Below are 18,780 nucleotides of genomic sequence, written 5' to 3' on the forward strand. Positions count from 1 at the left end.
AATATCATTCACTCAATTTTCATGTGGACGGTGCCTAACATAACGTTTCTTTTAACGGTACTTTCTACTTTATTGATGAAAAAAAAGCCACGTTGTGTCCGTGAAACGAGATTTATTTGTCAAAGTCAAACTTACGAAATAAATAATAATATTGAATTAGGAAATAGTTAATTTTGTATTTTTAAAATTTAAAATTTTGCTATAAAATTAAAGAATTTCACCGAAGAAATGTGTGAAATATTAACTTTATAGATTTCTAAGTACATATATCTAACATTAAATCTAATTATTAAAAAGTACTTAGGAATATAAAAATGTTTTAGTGAAAGTACTTAACTAACAGATTTCTAAGTGAAATTATCTGTTTTTGATAAAAAAATGGGTAAATCTAGCAAAGTAGTTGTATGCGGAATGAAAGGGGTAGGCAAAACGGCTGTTTTAGAGCAACTTATATACGGCAATGTGAACTTAAAGTCCTCTTTTTACCCTACCATAGAAGATATTTATGTGGCTAATATTGAAACTGATCGAGGTACGAAGGAGCGAGTGTGTTTCTATGATACAGCGGGGTTGGAGCCTCCCCTTACAGGCGAGTTGAAAGGTTTACTTCAAGTTAGTTTATTTATTGCTTACTGCTGACGCTTGGTGTGTGATTTTTAAGTGTATATCTTTATTAGGAAAGCAGTTAATTTGCACCAGCATTGCCAAATTATGCACCTTTCTGTTTAATATTGCCATCCAGGCTAAGTAATATATTATTACTCTTTTATATACTAGACTAAATGATTAGGCTGATGTTTTTAGATTTAGGATTTTACATTTTTTAAATCCTGTGGTTTTCTATTAAAAATAGCTTATGTCTGTCTCTGGAATACAAACCAAATTACATCAATTTTTTTTTCTTTATTGAAAATATTGCAATATAAAAATTAGTATGGATAAATTAGTAACATATTTTCTTACAATTTAAAGTAGCTTATATGAATCTCCTAAATGCATAAAGATAGCATAAAATGCTAAATACCATCTACATCAATTTCACTGTGAAAAGGTTATAAGCATAAAAAATCCCCGAAATGGTGAGTATTGGCTTTCAAAGTGGGATGACTTTGCTATGATTCTTGGCAGGGCTAATTTATAATTTCCAAATTGGCTCAGATTTGGTTTATGTATGTATCTCTGTATATACTTTATTGCACCACAAAACAAGAAATGACAGGTTAGAAAAAAGAAAACTTAAAATATAGGGACCAAAAGGTGGTCTTATTGCTAAATAGCAATCATTTCAGACAACCTTAAGGATAGGGAGAAAACGAACAAATGGACAGTGGGAGTATAGTTCAGTGGGGCACAGATATCCTGTCGTCCTGACAGAAGATCTGTGCTCCTTTAATTTTATCCTGGCAACATCTCAAGCCAACAAATTTTTATTGCAGGGCCACCCCAGTCACCAACTATGCAGCTGACGTCCAACCAAGTGCTGCAACGCCACTACCTGGGCTTTGCGGAGGGGTTTGTCATGGTGTACGACACCACCAGGCCTGAGTCACTCGATGTGTTGATCTATTTGAAGAAGGATATTGACAGGAATAAGGATAAAAAAGAGGTAGACAAGTAAAAAATTATATTATTTACCTTGAAATTTTTCAAAGATTAAATAGGCATCTTTTAGGCAAACCTATTCCAAGTTTCGACCAAGACAGCATTGCTTTCAAACTAAGGCCTTCTTTTTCTTTTCTTGCTGGATTTGACTTGGTGGATTTGGTGCAGTGTTAAACTTTAAACTAGCAACCTGTCCCGTATTCACACAATTTTCATAGGGATCTCAATTTTTTTGAAAATAAAATATAGCCTATGGGGCATTTCACGTCAAGCGGACAACCAAAAAAAAGTGAGGTCGTGAATTTTGTTTATACTCTGGTCAGTTATACTTCTAGTAGACGTGGATATATACACACAATGTTTTTTTCGTATGATGCTTTATTGCTGAGTTATGAGCTTTTAAAAATTTACTAAGAATGAAGTCCGTTATTTTTGGATGCTTATTATTTGTAACAATTCATTTGTAAAAAAAACTAAAAAGCATTGTTTATTATAGTTAAAAAGTTGAAATTTTTATTTTTTTTATCGAATTCTAAATTTAAATTTTTTAACGTATAGTAAACCGGAAGTGAACATTTCAAATCGATATTTGAGTAACTTGGCCAAAATAAAAATAAACTTTTTTTACCGTGAATTAAAGCTTACATGTACTTATTCTTCACCAAAAAAAATTGTAACGTGATGTCTAATAGTTTAGGACTTAGAGTGGTTTTATTAATTGAGATTGAAACAGTATTAATTAAAATGGAGTGTTTTATTTTGTAACTAGCTGATGCCCGCAGCTTCGCCCGCGTGGATTGGTCAGATCCCCTACAGCATCAGGATTGAGGAGTTAGAATCCAAATTTTTTATGAAACAATGTCGCAAAGTTCCTCTATCGATTAAAAAAGAAATGACGCAAATCGGTTCAGAAATCTCGGAGATTTCGGTGTACATAGGTAGAAAAACACAACTCCCTTTTTGAAAGTCGGTTAAAAAAGTAGCCTATGTTACTCCCTGGTCAATTCTCTACTTGTCTGTGAAAATCCCGTCAAAATCGGTTCAGCCGCTCCGAAGATTAGCCTTTTCAAACAGACAGACAGACAAAAAATTTAAAAACGTGTGATTCAGTTATAGTATCGTTCAAATAACCGTATGACCTTAATATGCGGTAGTTATTTCGATATTACAGACAGACACTCCAATTTTATTTATTAGTATAGACTAGCTGATGCCCGCGACTTCGTCCGCGTGGATTTAGATTTTTAAAAATCCCGTGGGAACTCTGACTTGCCGGGATAAAAAGTAGCCTATGTTACTCTGCGTCCTTTCAAGTATCTTTATCTTTATGCTAAAAATCAAGTTGATTGGTTGCTTAGTCAGGGCGAACAAATCTTGTGGGAACTTTTGATTTCCCAGGACAAAAGTGGTCTATCCGTAATAGCCCATCCCCGGGATACAACGTGTTTCTCTACCACGTAAAAACATTTAAACGGATGATCCTTTAAAAATCCCGAGGGATCACCAGGATTTAGTAATGCAATTCCTTACAGCATCAGGGTTGAGGAGTTGGGTCCTCGAGGTCAAAGCCAAAAAGTTTACCTGTTATAGATACCTTCCATATCAATTTATAACCGACAGTTTCCAAATCCCACCAGCTTTAGTGATCGGGTCCCCTGCAGCATCAGGATTGAGGAGTTGAAATCCAAATTTTTTATGGAACAATGTCGCAAAGTTCCTTTATCGATTAAAACAAATTACGCAAATCGGTTCAGAAATCTCGGAGATATCGATGTACATAGGTAGAAAAACACAACTCCTCCATTTTTGAAAGTCGGTTAAAAAGTAGCCTATGTTACTCCCTGGCCAATCCTCTACTTGTGTGTGAAAATCCCGTTAGAATGGGTTCAGCCGTTCCGAAGATTAGGCCGTTCAAACAGACAGACGAACAGACAGACAAAAATTTTAAAAACGTGTGATTCAGTTATGGTATCGTTTAAATAACCATATGAGCTTAATATGTGGTAGTTATTTCGAAATTACAGACAGACACTCCAATTTTATTTATTAGTATAGATTATATTTTATTTAAAAAATCTTTTATTTTTGTATATTTCATGTAAGAATGAATGAATAAATTATTCATAGCGTAGTATTTTAGCATGTTAGTGCATAAACCCGACTGCTTAGAAAGTGCTCATAGTTATATCTATGTATTCTAATGCTCTAAGTCCTAAACTATAAGACACCACGTTACAATTTTTTTTGGTGAAAAATAAGTACATGTAAGCTTTAATTCACGGTAAAAAAAAATTATTTTTATTTTGGCCAAGTTACTCAAATATCGATTTGAAATGTTCACTTCCGGTTTACTATACGTTAAAAAATTTAAATTTAGAATTCGATAAAAAAAATAAAAATTTCAACTTTTTAACTATAATAAACAATGCTTTTTAGTTTTTTTTACAAATGAATTGTTACAAATAATAAGCATCCAAAAATAACGGACTTCATTCTTAGTAAATTTTTAAAAGCTCATAACTCAGCAATAAAGCATCATACGAAAAAAACATTGTGTGTATATATCCACGTCTACTAGAAGTATAACTGACCAGAGTATAAACAAAATTCACGACCTCACTTTTTTTTGGTTGTCCGCTTGACGTGAAATGCCCCCTATGTCACTCTCGAATAATGTAGCTTTCTACTGGTGAAAGAATTTTCAGAATCAGTTCAGTAGTTCCAGAGATTACTTCGTATAAACAAACTTACAAACTCCTCTTATAGATTAGCGTTTTCTGACAGTTTATAATTACTTGTTTTCCAGGTGGTAATGATGGTGATAGGCAACAGAACTGGTCCAGACGACCTCAACAGTCTCGAAAACACTTGCTCCAAAGCCGCCAACTGGTGCTCCCGAGAAAAAATACGGCACTTCGAGATCTCTGCCATGGACCGACCATCCTTATACGAGCCCTTCATATTCATGACTTCCAAACTTAACCCGGTCCAAAATAAAACGGCCTTCCCACAGCTCAGCACGTTGAGTAAACTCACTCAGAAGAATAGTCGTAGCGACGCTATGTAACATTACGTTTTTAGGCTGTGCCCCTTTTGCTATCAGCCGTGAGGGTTTTAGCAGAAAACTGTCATTATAGCCACAAATGCTCCTGTTTGCGAGTGGTTTTTATCTGGAACGGCTGCCTTAAGAAGCAGTAGGCTCAGTATCAGTAAAGATGACATGATCATTTTGCACATCATATACATATACAAGTTCAGATGAATCTCATGACATTCGAATATTATTTTAAGTTATTTATTATGAATTATACTTAACTTTACTTAATTTTTTATCGAACTATAATGAATTGTTGATTTAAATTGATTAGTGACTTAAATAGGCGTTCATCACTTTAGTATATAAAAGTACTTAAATATTTAAATTGTCCAATCAACATTTCGTCGTATCCTACGAATAACATTGTTATTTGTAACAGTGAACAGTGTCGCTACTTACCTAATTTTGAGGAGGAGCATTTTTGTATTTTATTTTATACTAATGCATGGATGCTTGTAGTTTACAATGTTGGTAAAGAGTTTTCAGGTTATTGTAAAAGTGTTAATTGGGCTTTTCTTCAATTTCAAGCATTCCCTTAGGACTTTATTTTATGGAACAGAATCGTTTCTACCAGGTCATAAGTGTGGTTGTGTCATTTTCATCAAAAAATACGGTCGTAAAAGTATTAAAAGATTTTATGAAAACAGCCACAAATACCATAGTGGCTGTATTCCACAGAGTTGTACAAACCTATAAGTGGTAGATTCAATTACAACTAAATTAAATACCTAAATTATTAACTTGTTATAAGAGTATTTCAAGCATATTATAATACTAGCTGTTGCCCGCGACTTTGTCTGTGGATTTAGGTTTTTCGAAAGATTTTCCGGGATAAAAAGTAGCCTATGTGCTAATCCAGGGTATTGTCTATCTCCGTTCCAAATTTCTGCCAAATCTGTCAAGTAGTTTTTGCGTGAAGGAGTAACAAACATACACAAACTTTCGCCTTTATAATATTAGTGTGATGACACCCACGTTGACAAACGCCACTCCGGCCGTTGTGGCGTTATTCGTAGGATACGATGATTTATGAAAAAGCAGACGAGGGCCTGGACTTGGTGCGCGAGAATTTTCTTTTTTTTAATCCCGTTTGTAAGTACGTTGGTACTATGAGTTTCTGCTCAGAAAAACTTCTACTCGGATTTATATTTTTAATGAAAATCTATAAATGTGTAAGAATTCAAAAAAAAAATATGCATAACAGTAAGACATCTCTAGTTTAAGAACTAACTTGACATGACAAGTATGGCAGACTGCAGAGCCCTTCTTATTGGATATGCATAGTAATAGATAAGAAAATAATGAAAAGACTTAAAGGTCTAACTATTGATTGGATGTTATGACTTTCAATGCTTATTTTTCAGTATTACATATTTATTTATACAATTTTATTATTCAATCCTAAACTTTATTTCAATATGGATTAAAATATGATGCATTACTTTTAAGTACTTTCAAATAAATCGGATTTTTTTTTCTAATATACTTAAAGTATTTGTACTTATCTATTTTTTTACATATTCATCATTTTAGTAAACTTATGTTAGTAAAATTTTAAGCATTCCTTCATTAAAATTAGCAATAAATTTCAACGCCCCATTAATCGCCAAGTTAAATGACAAACATCAAATACCTACTAAGGGGCATAGATAGGATTTGTAAACTAACACCCGTATTCACAAACGTTACTATGAGGTCTCATAGTGCGCTTGAACGCACAGTGTCTGTTCCACCAATCAGATGACTGTATCACGTCAATTTACAATGATCTGATTGGTGGAACCTACACTATGCGTTCGAGCGCACTGTGAGACCTCATAGTAACGTTTGTGAATACGGCCGTTAGTGTTCATTTTAAAAACGATTTGTGTACGTAAAATATAAATACCTATTTAAGTAGTGTATGTAGTGTATGGACTTATGTCCATTTGTCGAAAAGTTACTTAGCAATGTTGTTGTTTGTCTAAATTTTTATGGTCTTTTTGACACAAACGACAGATTACGGATAGATTGATAAATTTTGGCCGCTAAACATTCTTTCTGAATTCTTAATAGATAAATATTATACAGGGTGTTTAGTAATTAGTCCTATTATTATTATTATAAGTATTAGGCCTATCTAAAGGTGGCCAACGATCTCAGTGAGTTAGGGCACGTTAGGGCCATGAAAACTAGGACATAAAAAAAAATTAAAATTTTGTATGGTTATAATTTTATTTCGTCATTATACTTCAGCATTGTATTTATCAGATCAAAGTAGCATGGGTACGTGTCGTCATTATATACTAATTACCAAACACCCTGTATTTTAAAACGCTCACGAGAGTGGACATTGGGGATTTTATCTTACCACCGGAATGAATAAAATCAATCTTTTTTTGTAATCCAATAAAATCTGAGATCTTCAGATTTCTCGTACCTAGATCTGAAGAAATGAAATCATTTATTTATTTTTGTAGGACAGCTTGTGCCACTTATAATATTATGTCAAGACTCTACCATTAGTTCGGAAAGTAGATTCTACTGAGAAGATGGACAGATCAGACATAGTGAGTGCACTGTGTTTGCGCACACACTTGTGCACGATAATATTTGCTGCAAAGCTGGGTTAGTTGGCTAGTCCCCATTGGCTGTCAGATGGAGATTATTGTTAAAGATGTAACTATTATTGTTGTTAATTCTATTCTATTGTATTGAATATCTTATAAAACTAAACAGGTCAAAATCTAGTGCTCTCCTTTTTCGCAGGGAGCATCATGAACGGGATTGTATTATTAAAAATGTATAAAATTGCAATTAATAAATCAATCTATCTGTAATATGTCAATAAATTACTTAGCAATATTGTTATTTGTCAAAAAAGACCTATTACAGTTTTGGAAAGGAACTTCGTCTGTGTTGGTGTTAGCTGGCGGGCGTGCTCTGCCTTTTTGGAGTGTTTTTTTTTGTTAAAACTGTCTGGAAAGTGCTCTAAGGGGGTACTGTGCGTATGTCGGCGAGCGCCGGCACAGACGGGGTCCATACTTGTATAGTTTAACTAACTTGTTACAAATTATTACAAACTTGACATTGGCTAATCTTTGTAAAGCCAGACGAAAGGAAAAAAAAAATTTCGAAAGGTTATGATGCCTGCGCAAATTAAAATAAACTTCAAAATAAAATAATATGATAATAGTGTTCGTTTAGAAATCGTGCACAACAGAATTAGCCACAGTGTACTTAACTCGAATTTAGTATTAAAGTAGGTGTAAAGTATTATTTAATTTATTGTTTTTAGTGCAATATTGTTTTAAGATATTTTATTATTGTTGTGTGATGTTCATATTGTAGCTTCTACGCTTAAATTTTAGTAAGTGAAACAAAATATGCTTCAAAACCTAGTTAAAACATTATTGTGAATTTCCATGTTTTAAGTATTACAATTTACAATTCATTGTTTACAATTTTAATTTTCAAATTAAATTAATGAAAATAAATGTCTCAATAGAGATTTGCACATTTTATTTGTGTTCAACTAACTGATGCACGCACTAACTGATTCGCTCGGGTTTAGTTTTAAAAATCTCATGGGAACTTCGATTTTTCCGGTATAAAAAACCTGTCTGTCTGTTCGTTTGTCAAGAAAACCTATAGGGTACTTCCCGTTGACCTAGAATTATTAAATTTGACAAGTAGGTAGCTGTTATAGCACAACTAAAGGAATAAATCTGAAAACCGTGGATTTGTGGTTACATAACAGAAAAAAAAATTAAAATGTGTTTCAATTTTAAAAGTAAGATAACTTTACCAAGTGGGGTACCATATGAAAGGGCTTTACTTGTACATTCTAAAACAAATGTTTATTTATTTTTAAGCACAATAGTTTTTTTGATTTATCGTGCAAAATACCCGAGTACGGAACCCGTGGTGCGCGAGCCTGACTCTCACTTGACGGACTTGTTTTCTTTATATTACTTTTTCACACAAAAATGTGTGAAATCCAAAAATACTAATATCAGAAGCGGGATAACTTCACCGTCCTCGATGAAGTGCTAAATAAACTTATGTCTAAAGTATATACGATCCGTTCAGAGAGAAAATCTCGGCCGATGTAACGTAATGCAGCGCCACCTGTTGAGAACATTATGAAAATAAAAAAGTAGACAGTGCTACTGATTCTGTTGGCAACTAAATAGAGTATTCGTATTCTCTTCTTACTAATTTTAAAATAAGATTTAGTTGCCAACAGAATCAGTGCCAGTGGCATAGTAGGTGTACTATTTAGGTAAGTACTTAAAAGTGGGCACTTGGGCAGTATTTTCATGAATTTAGATTTTTAGGGTCACGTACCGAAGAGGGACCCCCGCAGTCCATCCGTCCGTTCATCCGCCTATTAATAGAATTGTCAGCGGGCTGTAGCTGTATCTCGTGAACGAGATTTGAAATTTTCACAGAATGTGTATTTTAATTAACATTTAATCCATCATACTAGTATCACCGAAATCTAAGCGGACAAGGTCGAGGGCCTAATCCATAGACTATGGAAACCATAGTACAAAGTACTAGTAGTATTAAATGTGAAAGTGTGGCTGTCTGTCTGCTATTTTTTTACTGCCCATCCGTTTAACTGATATTTTCCTAATTTTGGGTTTCTTAAAAAATCTAGTTCCAAGTGGCCGAAGTGGCAGGCATTACCTTATAAATACCTAATGATAACATAAACATATACGCCAACTTTTGTGCATTACTATAGCGAACTCTACTTATTCAATTAGGTAGCCAAAGTATGCCATCTGAATAATAAAATAAAATATTTACTACATAAATAGATGATGTCTCAGCTTCGCCCGCGTGGATTGGTCGGGTCCCCTGCAGCATCAGGATTGAGGAGTTGGAATCCAAATTTTTTATGGAACAATGTCGCAAATTACCTCTATCGATTACGACTCAGAAATCTCGGAGATATCAGTGCATGGATAGAAAAACGTATTACGTAACTCCATTTTTAAAATCGGTTAAAAAAGTAGCCTTTGCTTACTCCTTGGTTAATCCTCTACATGTCTGTGAAAGTCCCGTCAAAATAGGTTCAGCCATCCCGGAGATTAGCCCGTTCAAACAGACGGTCACTTCAATTTTATTTATTAAATTAAATAATAAAGTACAGATATAGATAAATCGAAACACAGATATAGATGAATCGAAGTTCGAGCGATTAACAGTAATCATATAACTATGATTTATTCACATTATTATTATCTACGTGTTCTTGTTTCACACAAAAGTGTGTGAAATTCAAAAATTTTTTAATTCAAGAATTTTTCGATTAGTGTTATCGATATGCAACGAATATTTAACATAGACCGCATTATACGTTCCGATATAAGAGAAAATAATAGGGCGGTGTAAATTAATGCAGCGCCACCTATTGAGAGCTTTATGAAAAAAATTCCCTTACTATCGCTAGTATTTCATGAGTTTTGATTTCAATAATATAAGTGCGAAGGAAGCTCGCTTTCTTTGGGCATTTACAGAGAGGAGGACAATTCTCATTCCCAAAATTAGTGTTGGAAGGGAGAATTGCAGGCAAAAGAGGTCAAGGTCGCCAAAGACGCAAATGGTTGGACGATATAAGGGGGTGGACAGGGCTTAGTTACCCGAAGTTGAAAGAGGCGGCTTTTAATAGAGAATCTTTTCGGATGATGATCGCCAAACTTCGTTTCGAAGAAGGCACGTGATGATGATGATGATGAATGTAAGTAAGTAATAATAAGTTTGTAGGTATTAGGGTGCATGGAGACGGGCCTGCCCGCGAAATTCAAATTTAATTTGGTTTTTCGCAATTTGTAAATTAATACGACAAAGTAGGCTTACTTAAGGCATTTTAATTCCGACAATGGCAGTATCATCTTCAAAGGGTTACATAAAAATCTTCACTTGAAAGTGTTCAGTTTAAGAAATTAGTCAAAATAATGAATTTGATATGAGTTACTCACAAGTTAGTCGATACTATGCAGATCAAATCCACGCTCTTTTATCATTTACATAATCTTCGATTGTATAATATTTCTCAGGAGCATAGATTTTTTAAACTTGTGTAAAGGCAAGTCCAAAATTGATTGTGGAATTTCGTTATAAAAGATTATACCTACCCATAGAGTAGGATTATATTTGTACCTACCCATTCCCACAAATGACTTTTGGACCTTCCTGAGGCGGAGCGTAGGAGTCGCAAGCCTGTTGTAGTTAGCCTGTCATGTAGATCGCCAACTTTCTTGTAACTAAGAATATTTATTTTTGTCTTACAAAAATTATGTTATTGTGAATTTATTGAGAGGGAATATTAATTAATTAATATTAATATTAGAGAGGGAGTAAGGATACCTATTTCTTTTGCAGTCAATTATATTTAAATTTCTCTCGAAGGGAATCGCGTGGTTTTAAGTTATAAATTAAGAGCCCTTTTTTGCAATACAAAAATTCTCTCAATATCAGCCGCTTTGCCCCATATTAAGATTCCATAAGACATAATACTATGAAAATAAGCAAAATATACTATCTTTGCGATTTCAACGTCAGTTAACTGTCGAATCTTCCTAACCGCGTAAGCAGCAGAAGTTTGCCAGCAAGAGTTGATATATTTATATAGGTGCCCAATTGGAGCTTTGCATATCCCCAGAAATGTAGTACAGTCTCTTCTATCTATATTAAAAGTGCGTCTGTCTGTCTGTCTGTCTGTTCACGGCCCAACCGCTGAACCGATTTGAATGAAATTTGGTACAGACATGGGATACATCCCGGGGAAGGACATAGGCTACTTTTTATCCCGCAAAATCAAAGAGTTCCGAAACCACGTGGGTGCAGCCGCGGGCATCATCTAGTTTTAACATAAATTTAATTTAATTAATATTTATTTATCATTAAATTAAATTAATGTTACTTGTGTTCTTGGTATTGGGCAGTGCGAATTGAACACACTTAGTATTTTTTTGCATTTAACCTAAAAACCAATAGGTTTTCTAATACCTAGGTTAGGTTATTGATTATAACCTTCAGTTACTGTAACGCGAAAGTTTATCTCATGAAACCATCGGGTATGTAGTACCTATGTCAGTTAAGCACAAAAAACATGTTAATAAAACACATGGTTATTAGTGGCAATATTTTTAATTTTGCATCTCAAAATGTAATCTCTAATTTAATCTTAGATTAATATCATCACTTCTACAACTAATAGCGGGATGTAATCCCGAAGCTAGCTACGGAACCAACACTTAACACTAGGGCTCTTTTGAGCGATTGTTAGCATTTAATCTGTTTAGAGACGATTCACATTAGACCGTGCTGCGGCCGCGCCTTGCTAGGTCCGAACTCCGAACGTGGCGTAGAAACAAGCCACGGATTGTCATTTTATATGAAGTCAGCTTATACCCGACATGCGTTGCAATGACTATCTTGTACGTATAAACGACTCTCACGCCTCTTATTGTATGTTGATGCCTAATAGGTAGGTAGGTAGATACTAGATACTATCCCAAAAACTTTCCCGCAAGTCCCAACATAATACATGTTATGCAAACAAACCAACAAAGAGTGATTCATTTTCATATATATATTATAGTAGATAAGCTTAGATGCGGCTCATTCTCAGCAATTTCCAATGTTATTTCACATAAAAAATTCCAAACCACCACAGTTTGTTACAGTTTGGAGTGACTCACGACATATTCGAGTCTCCGACGTGCATGGCATGGTCTAATGTGAATAAGCCTTTATAGTAATAAAATAAACAATTATAAATAATTATAATTTGGAGAATATTTGGAAGTATGTGTACCCTACTTAATTATGTATTTTACAGAAACCGTTCTGGTATTATCGAGTTCACTTTTTGGAAATATAAACTATTGTAATTTTAAAGTGCCTAGCACACAAAGGTTTATATTTTATATGTGTTATTAATTTGTTTAAATAACATTTTAATACTTTTGTATGGCAGCACTTTTAGATTTATGGCAAATCCACACGCTTGTATCAAATAGCGAATAGCAAGCGTGTGGACGAACTTGCTTGCGTACATGCTTGCCAACGCTTTGGAGCGTTCCGATTGACAGACAAGCCATCTGTGGTGCTTGCCGATGCTTGCTGTATATTGTTTGCTACAAGCGTCTGGCGTTGGCTTTAGGTTTAAGGTCCAGGCCACGGGTCTACCCGCCAAATTCAAATTCAATTTGGTTTTTCGAAATTCGTAAACTAATACGACAAAATAGGGTTACCTAAGACGTTCTTATAGCGCCAATGGCAGTATCATCTCCACAGGCTTAAATATAAAAATCTTTACGTTAAAATGTTGTTTAAGAAATTAGTCAAAATAATGAGTTTGACGTGAGTTACTCACAAATTAGTCGATACTCTGACTAAATAATTTCTTAAACTGGACACTTTGAAGTAAAGATTTTTATATAAACCTGTGGAAATAATACTGCTATTGATGTTATTAGAATGCCATAAGCGTAAGTATTAGTTCACAAATTGCGAAAAACCAAATTAAATTTGAATTTCGCGGGCAGATCCGTGCCCTGCACCCTAATGTAATATAACAAAAATTTACAATTTTCAGATTATTACGTCTTTTTTACAGATAGAATGGCTGGTAACTTTATTAATCATTATACTAAACGCTATTTAACGGCGGTTTCTCCGTCACTCGTTCCACACAAACGTACTTTGGTCACATGAGTAGGTAGATATATATCGTTTGGTTCTTATTTGAATACCTAATTAATTTATTATTATTATAATATAAATATATTAATTTATTATATTAATTTATTTAACCAATAAAACTCTCGATGTAGCTAACTACCTAGGTAATTTTAAAGATGGGTTCACAATGGGTAGGTACTAGCCGATGCCCGCGACTTTGTTCTCGTGGATATAGGTTTTTAAAAATTCTGTGGGAACGCATTGATTTTCTGGGATAAAAAGTAGCCTATGTGTTAATCCAGGGTATTATCTATCTCCATCAGCCAAATTCATCCAGTTTTTTTTCCTGAAAGAGTAACAAACATCCATACAAACTTTCGAGTTTATAATATTAAGTAGGATGTCTGTAATTTCCGCAAATCATTAGTTCTAAAGTTACATGGGATTTAGAGCTTTGTGTAGAGCGTGTTACTTTGAAACTATGGGTCGGTATATTTTAAGGGAAATATAAAAACCACAGACAGATATTTAGTTCCTTAAACGTCTCTACAAAATTTCATTGAGTTTGACTTCAAATGAGAGCCAAATCAATTAAGATATTTTGCCTTCAAGTTACCTACTGTCATTATTACTTTTAACGGAAAACTTTAATTGTGTGTTATTTTAAACTTTGTTTAAAGGGAAAACAAGTAAGAAACAAGAAAACACTAAGGCCTCATTCGCACGAGAGTTTTATTAACGTCCGTTAAAAAAGCGTTCAAATAGAACAAATGCATTCCCAAGTATCTGTTTACACGTCAACGCTTTTTTAACGCACACTTTGTATTTTCAGCGCAACGCCGGGTTTTAACGCAAAGCTCGTGCGAATTAGGGGTAAGGTTTGGGACCGGTATGACCACCCTGTCTACAGTCATGTGGCCAAACTACGTTCTTAGAAGTGCCCTACGAATAACCCCTTCAAGGGATTCATTTTTCATTTTTTCTGACATTTTGGATGTAAAGATCAACAAGTTATTATAATACTTACTTATTAATAATAATAATTTTAACATGCTTGCGATGTAAATGGCACGATGCAATGATTTTGCATCAGCAAATGTAGTAATTATCATACAAGTAATTTACTGATTTACTTTACCCTGATGAAAGTATACGAGATACCTAGGTTTAAAGTAGATAGGTACGTTTTACGAATTAATTGTAAATTGTAACGTCATATAGGTACGTAGGTGCCTATGAATAAAGAAACGAATCGAAAAGACCAGCGCTAATCATTCGATCTTCAATTCATGGTATTCTATAATAATAGTGGTAGGTATTCCGATTGTATAATAACAATTTAAAAGTTTGCAAACTTGAGGTGCCTACATAATATTTTCTCGATTTTTGACACTCGGCAAGTCTCGGCAAGTGTGAACAAACAAAATGGAGTAAATGTGTAAGCAACAGACGATCGACATAATTTTTTTTCGATCTATTGGATTGTCTTTGTCAATAACTCAAACAAGGTGATGTCCATCCACTGTCTACCGTAATTGTTCGATTTTAATCGATTTTAACGATCATTATCATGATAGTACCTTGATAGTACCTAACAATCGATAAAATCGAGCAAATGTCTATAAGAATCTGACAGGTCTTATCGATTTTATCAAAAGTCACAGCATATCGAGATATCGAGGACCAATACGGCCGCCATTAGACCTGTAAGTTTTACTCACGTAAATAGCTTACGTAATTGATTGACAACAAAAATCTACTAAGGTAAATGACACTTATGAGAGTGTTTACATGAGTTTTGTCGTAAGTTAATCATATAAGCTACTTATGCGAATAAAACTTACAGATGTAATTGCGGCCTAGTGATGACAAAAATCTGTACAATGAGTTAGCTATTGAGCTGCTATGGTGATGGAGACTCTTCAATGCATAGAGATAGTATATATCCAAGCTTCAATGGCTTACAATAGATTAATTAAGACCTTTTTTGGTTGACTAGTCAAGTTCTTGGATTAGCACTAATAAAACACTAATAAATAATACATTGGTTTGAACTGAATCATTGGATCGTGAAAAATGATCGTGGAAATCATGGAATAGGGACGTGGTTAATTGCGAATTTTTTAATTTTTTTTTTAATTTACATAATTAAAAATATTTATATTAAAATTTTACTTTAGAAAAAAAAATCATATTATTTGCTCTTGTCTGTGAAAACACGTAGGTTCATTTCTGGACGCGTTTCGTTAACTTGAAACATGCGAAACTTGTGAACGAGTTGTGAACCAAACTCCATCTTATAGGACTTTAATTTTTTTTTTTTTTGTTTAGTGAATAAAAAAAAAAAAACTTTAATTTGATATTGATATCTGAATCACTAATATCTAATACCTAATTAATGTTGACTAGCATTCTGCGATTTCCTTTTATTCTTAACATGCTAATAATAGTCTATTAACTAACAATTACTAATTTCATTCATTGTTCAATAATGAGAAAACATGATTTTTGCTCAAAGCATCGCTTGCCACTTGGTGGTAGGTACATTTTATTGTTTTAACTTTCAATATTTTATAATATCATATATTATTATAATAATAACCAATGTTTAGATCAAAACTTTTAACGATTCAAATACTGCGATCAATTTTATCATAGAAAATAAAATTACCAGTGTTGAATTAAATATTTGGCTACTTCAATCCTAAACTAAATTGACACGATACTAAAAAAATTGATGGAAAAATCTAAAGTTTACTAAATCTAAATTTTAAATCAAAAACTCCCTAAATTAAATTTTGGAAACTAAAACCTTACATCAAGAAATACTTTTAAAAGACAGGAACTACTTTTGCTAGGCACGAAATATCAAAAACTAAAAAAAAATAGGTACAGTTAGAATACTTTTCATTGATATTTTCTCAATTTTTAACACGAATAACACGCCAACCACATGCCAACGTTTTGCATTCGGCTATTGCATAAATACTAACAAATGTTTTTGTTAATATCGAATTCTCGACATCAAAAAATACGATCGTATTGAGATACGGTGTTTTAACTCTTTTAATATTAATTCTACGATAGTTAAATTTAAATTTACATTTAACTATGTGATTAACAATTGTTTATTGATGTAAATGTTTCCTTTGACACCCATTCTTCTTCTCTTCTCTCATTCTTTTACATCTATCGAATAAGGTACTGCGACATATTATTCTGTTGTTTTAAACAAACATCGACTAAACTAAATTTTGACACCCTTTTCACGAAATTTTCGCCTCCAAAGGACGACTTATCTATTGTCAATTTAACTAAATTTAATTTTTCAAGTTATATTTATAAATATGGCGTTTCACTGAGACGGCTCATAAGGTAGGGTCTCTGGTATATAGTGTGTTATCTATGTGTAGGGTACAGCCCCCCTATCGGCTAATAATATATCAACCATTAAAGGAAACCATCAATGTCAAAACATCGTTTTTAGCCAATAGTGGAGTAAATAAAGCCGTAAAATAGTCAATCTTAGGAAGTCCTCCTCGGAGCTGTTTCTGAGGACTTCCGACGAAAATGCTTCGTTTACTCCACTACAATGGGATTGGTCAAAAACCATGTTTTGTCATTGATGCTGTCCTTTAATGATTGGTATATTTTTAACCGATATCCCCCCAGGTTGCAGGAGGGTGACAGTTGACGTAAAAACCAAGGAATTCAACGTCGCTGTCACCCTACCGTCACCTTCACTGCCAGAGGCCCGTCATGGGTCAGAACCCACAATCAATTATTCCGTCAAGCAGTACACACACAGTCCATTTGGTACATAATTACTATAAATTCTGTGGTACATGCCGTTACCATTAAGAATACAGTACTTGAGTAGGTACGACTTTTGTAATGTGTCAGATTTTATTTTCAGTGTCTGTGCTTACTATGTAAGTAGGTATATGTCTGGATTAACAGTGAAAAGATTGGTCAAACCAGATCTAAACTTAAATAATAATAATAGCTACTGTCTTAACTCAGTTTTTGTTTTTGAAGCCTATGCATGTAGGTTTCCGTCTGGTATAACCAAGGCCTGACCTTGACAAGACTGACAAGGTACAATCTAAACTGCTAAGAAAATCTTACTTTATAATGCATCCAAATTAAGAAAAGGAACTACTTTCCCCCGTATTGTGGTGACTTACGAGTAGCTATATATTTTGATTCTTCATATTTTTGTTAATAACCAAGACTTAGTTAATGTAAAAAAGTGGTTCGCTAAGCATTTTCCTTGGAAACCGTATTAATTGAATTATCACAAAACAGACCATTATTAAATAGTAAATCTTAGAATGTACTGCAAAATCCTAGGATTGTCCATGGTTCGGGCTTTTCCAGTAGCATCTATAAAAAAAATTGTCTAGTGAGTAAATGTTTTGTTATTTTTATTTTATGGCACATTCAGAAATACAGACATTATGAATACCTATAATATTACTTAGGTTAGGTACTTATTTTATACACAAAACTAAAGGAACATGGTTTAAACAACCGGTGACCCCGCCGTACAAACGAAGGAAGCACAACTATCGACCAAATCTCTGTAATTACACGTCACGCACACAAACTCAACATAAATTCTACGAAACTGGCCACTTAACACCTTCCGATACGCATTTGACACAACGTAGTGATTATATTTTTTTGTTTGACACTTCAATGAAATAATTTAATTTTAAATCGTATCGTAATCGTGCTGTGCAAATTACACAACTTCAAATTGAAGTCTAGGGTTGTCAGAAAATAAATGGGGTAATTTTGCCTAAAAATGAGCAATTTTTTTTTCATTATATTTAGACAAATTTATATTTTATTTTTGATGACAATCATAATATAATTAAGCGAAAAGGGCTGTTTTGTTAATTAAAAGATTTTAAATTGATATTGAAATTTAACTAAAACAAAACTTATTACTAAATTGTAGTACATTTAATATACCAGTCTCCGTCATAATAGCTGCAAGCCAAAATCATGAAGTACCTAGGTACCTACGTAATCGGACAGATAAAAACGTATGTTTTTATCTGTCCAACGTACTTACCATGTTGTCTTCTATGTTTTTTGTAAATGTATATGTTTGTGTGTGCAATAAAGAAATAAATAAATAGGTAATCAAAATCTTACTACATTAATAATATTATTTAGTTATAGTTAGTCCATGATAGGTAGTAGGCACCCACCAAAACAACCTTAGCGACGAACGAATGGTCAAAGATGGGACGCTATACGGATAGCTAGAATATTTATCTTTATTTAGATATTTTTTAAGGTCATAAATGTCAGAAAACACAAGACAAATAGAATATGAACCCATTTTGAATAAATAACTTTGAATTTGGCTTAGAGAAAAAAAAACC

General features: G+C 33.5%; 1 protein-coding gene across 3 annotated transcripts; it reads left to right on the forward strand.

The window, feature by feature from the left end:
* The first annotated feature begins 160 nt into the window (after nucleotides 1-160).
* On the forward strand, nucleotides 161-6,002 carry LOC123865301 (NF-kappa-B inhibitor-interacting Ras-like protein). 3 transcript variants are annotated; one of them, XM_045906259.1, is made up of 3 exons: nucleotides 161-601; nucleotides 1,437-1,606; nucleotides 4,409-6,002. In XM_045906259.1, the coding sequence occupies exons 1-3, from the start codon at nucleotides 379-381 to the stop codon at nucleotides 4,667-4,669; spliced, it is 654 nt and encodes a 217-aa protein (XP_045762215.1). In that variant the 5' UTR covers nucleotides 161-378; the 3' UTR covers nucleotides 4,670-6,002. The 3 variants fall into 3 exon arrangements, with proteins under 3 accessions (XP_045762215.1, XP_045762217.1, XP_045762218.1); XM_045906261.1 differs by having other exon boundaries at nucleotides 161-589; XM_045906262.1 differs by having other exon boundaries at nucleotides 549-612.
* The last annotated feature ends 12,778 nt before the right edge of the window (nucleotides 6,003-18,780 follow it).

This window comes from Maniola jurtina, chromosome 5 (assembly GCF_905333055.1).
Source record: "Maniola jurtina chromosome 5, ilManJurt1.1, whole genome shotgun sequence".
Classification (NCBI taxonomy): domain Eukaryota; kingdom Metazoa; phylum Arthropoda; class Insecta; order Lepidoptera; family Nymphalidae; genus Maniola; species Maniola jurtina.

Coding starts and splice junctions, on each gene's coding strand:
- LOC123865301 (XM_045906259.1), top strand. CDS start 379: ATGGGTAAATCTAGCAAAGTAGTTGTATGCGGAATGAAAGGGGTAGGC. Junction 602..1,436: donor CCTTACAGGCGAGTTGAAAG/GTTTACTTCAAG, acceptor TTTTTATTGCAG/GGCCACCCCAGTCACCAACT. Junction 1,607..4,408: donor GGAATAAGGATAAAAAAGAG/GTAGACAAGTAA, acceptor CTTGTTTTCCAG/GTGGTAATGATGGTGATAGG.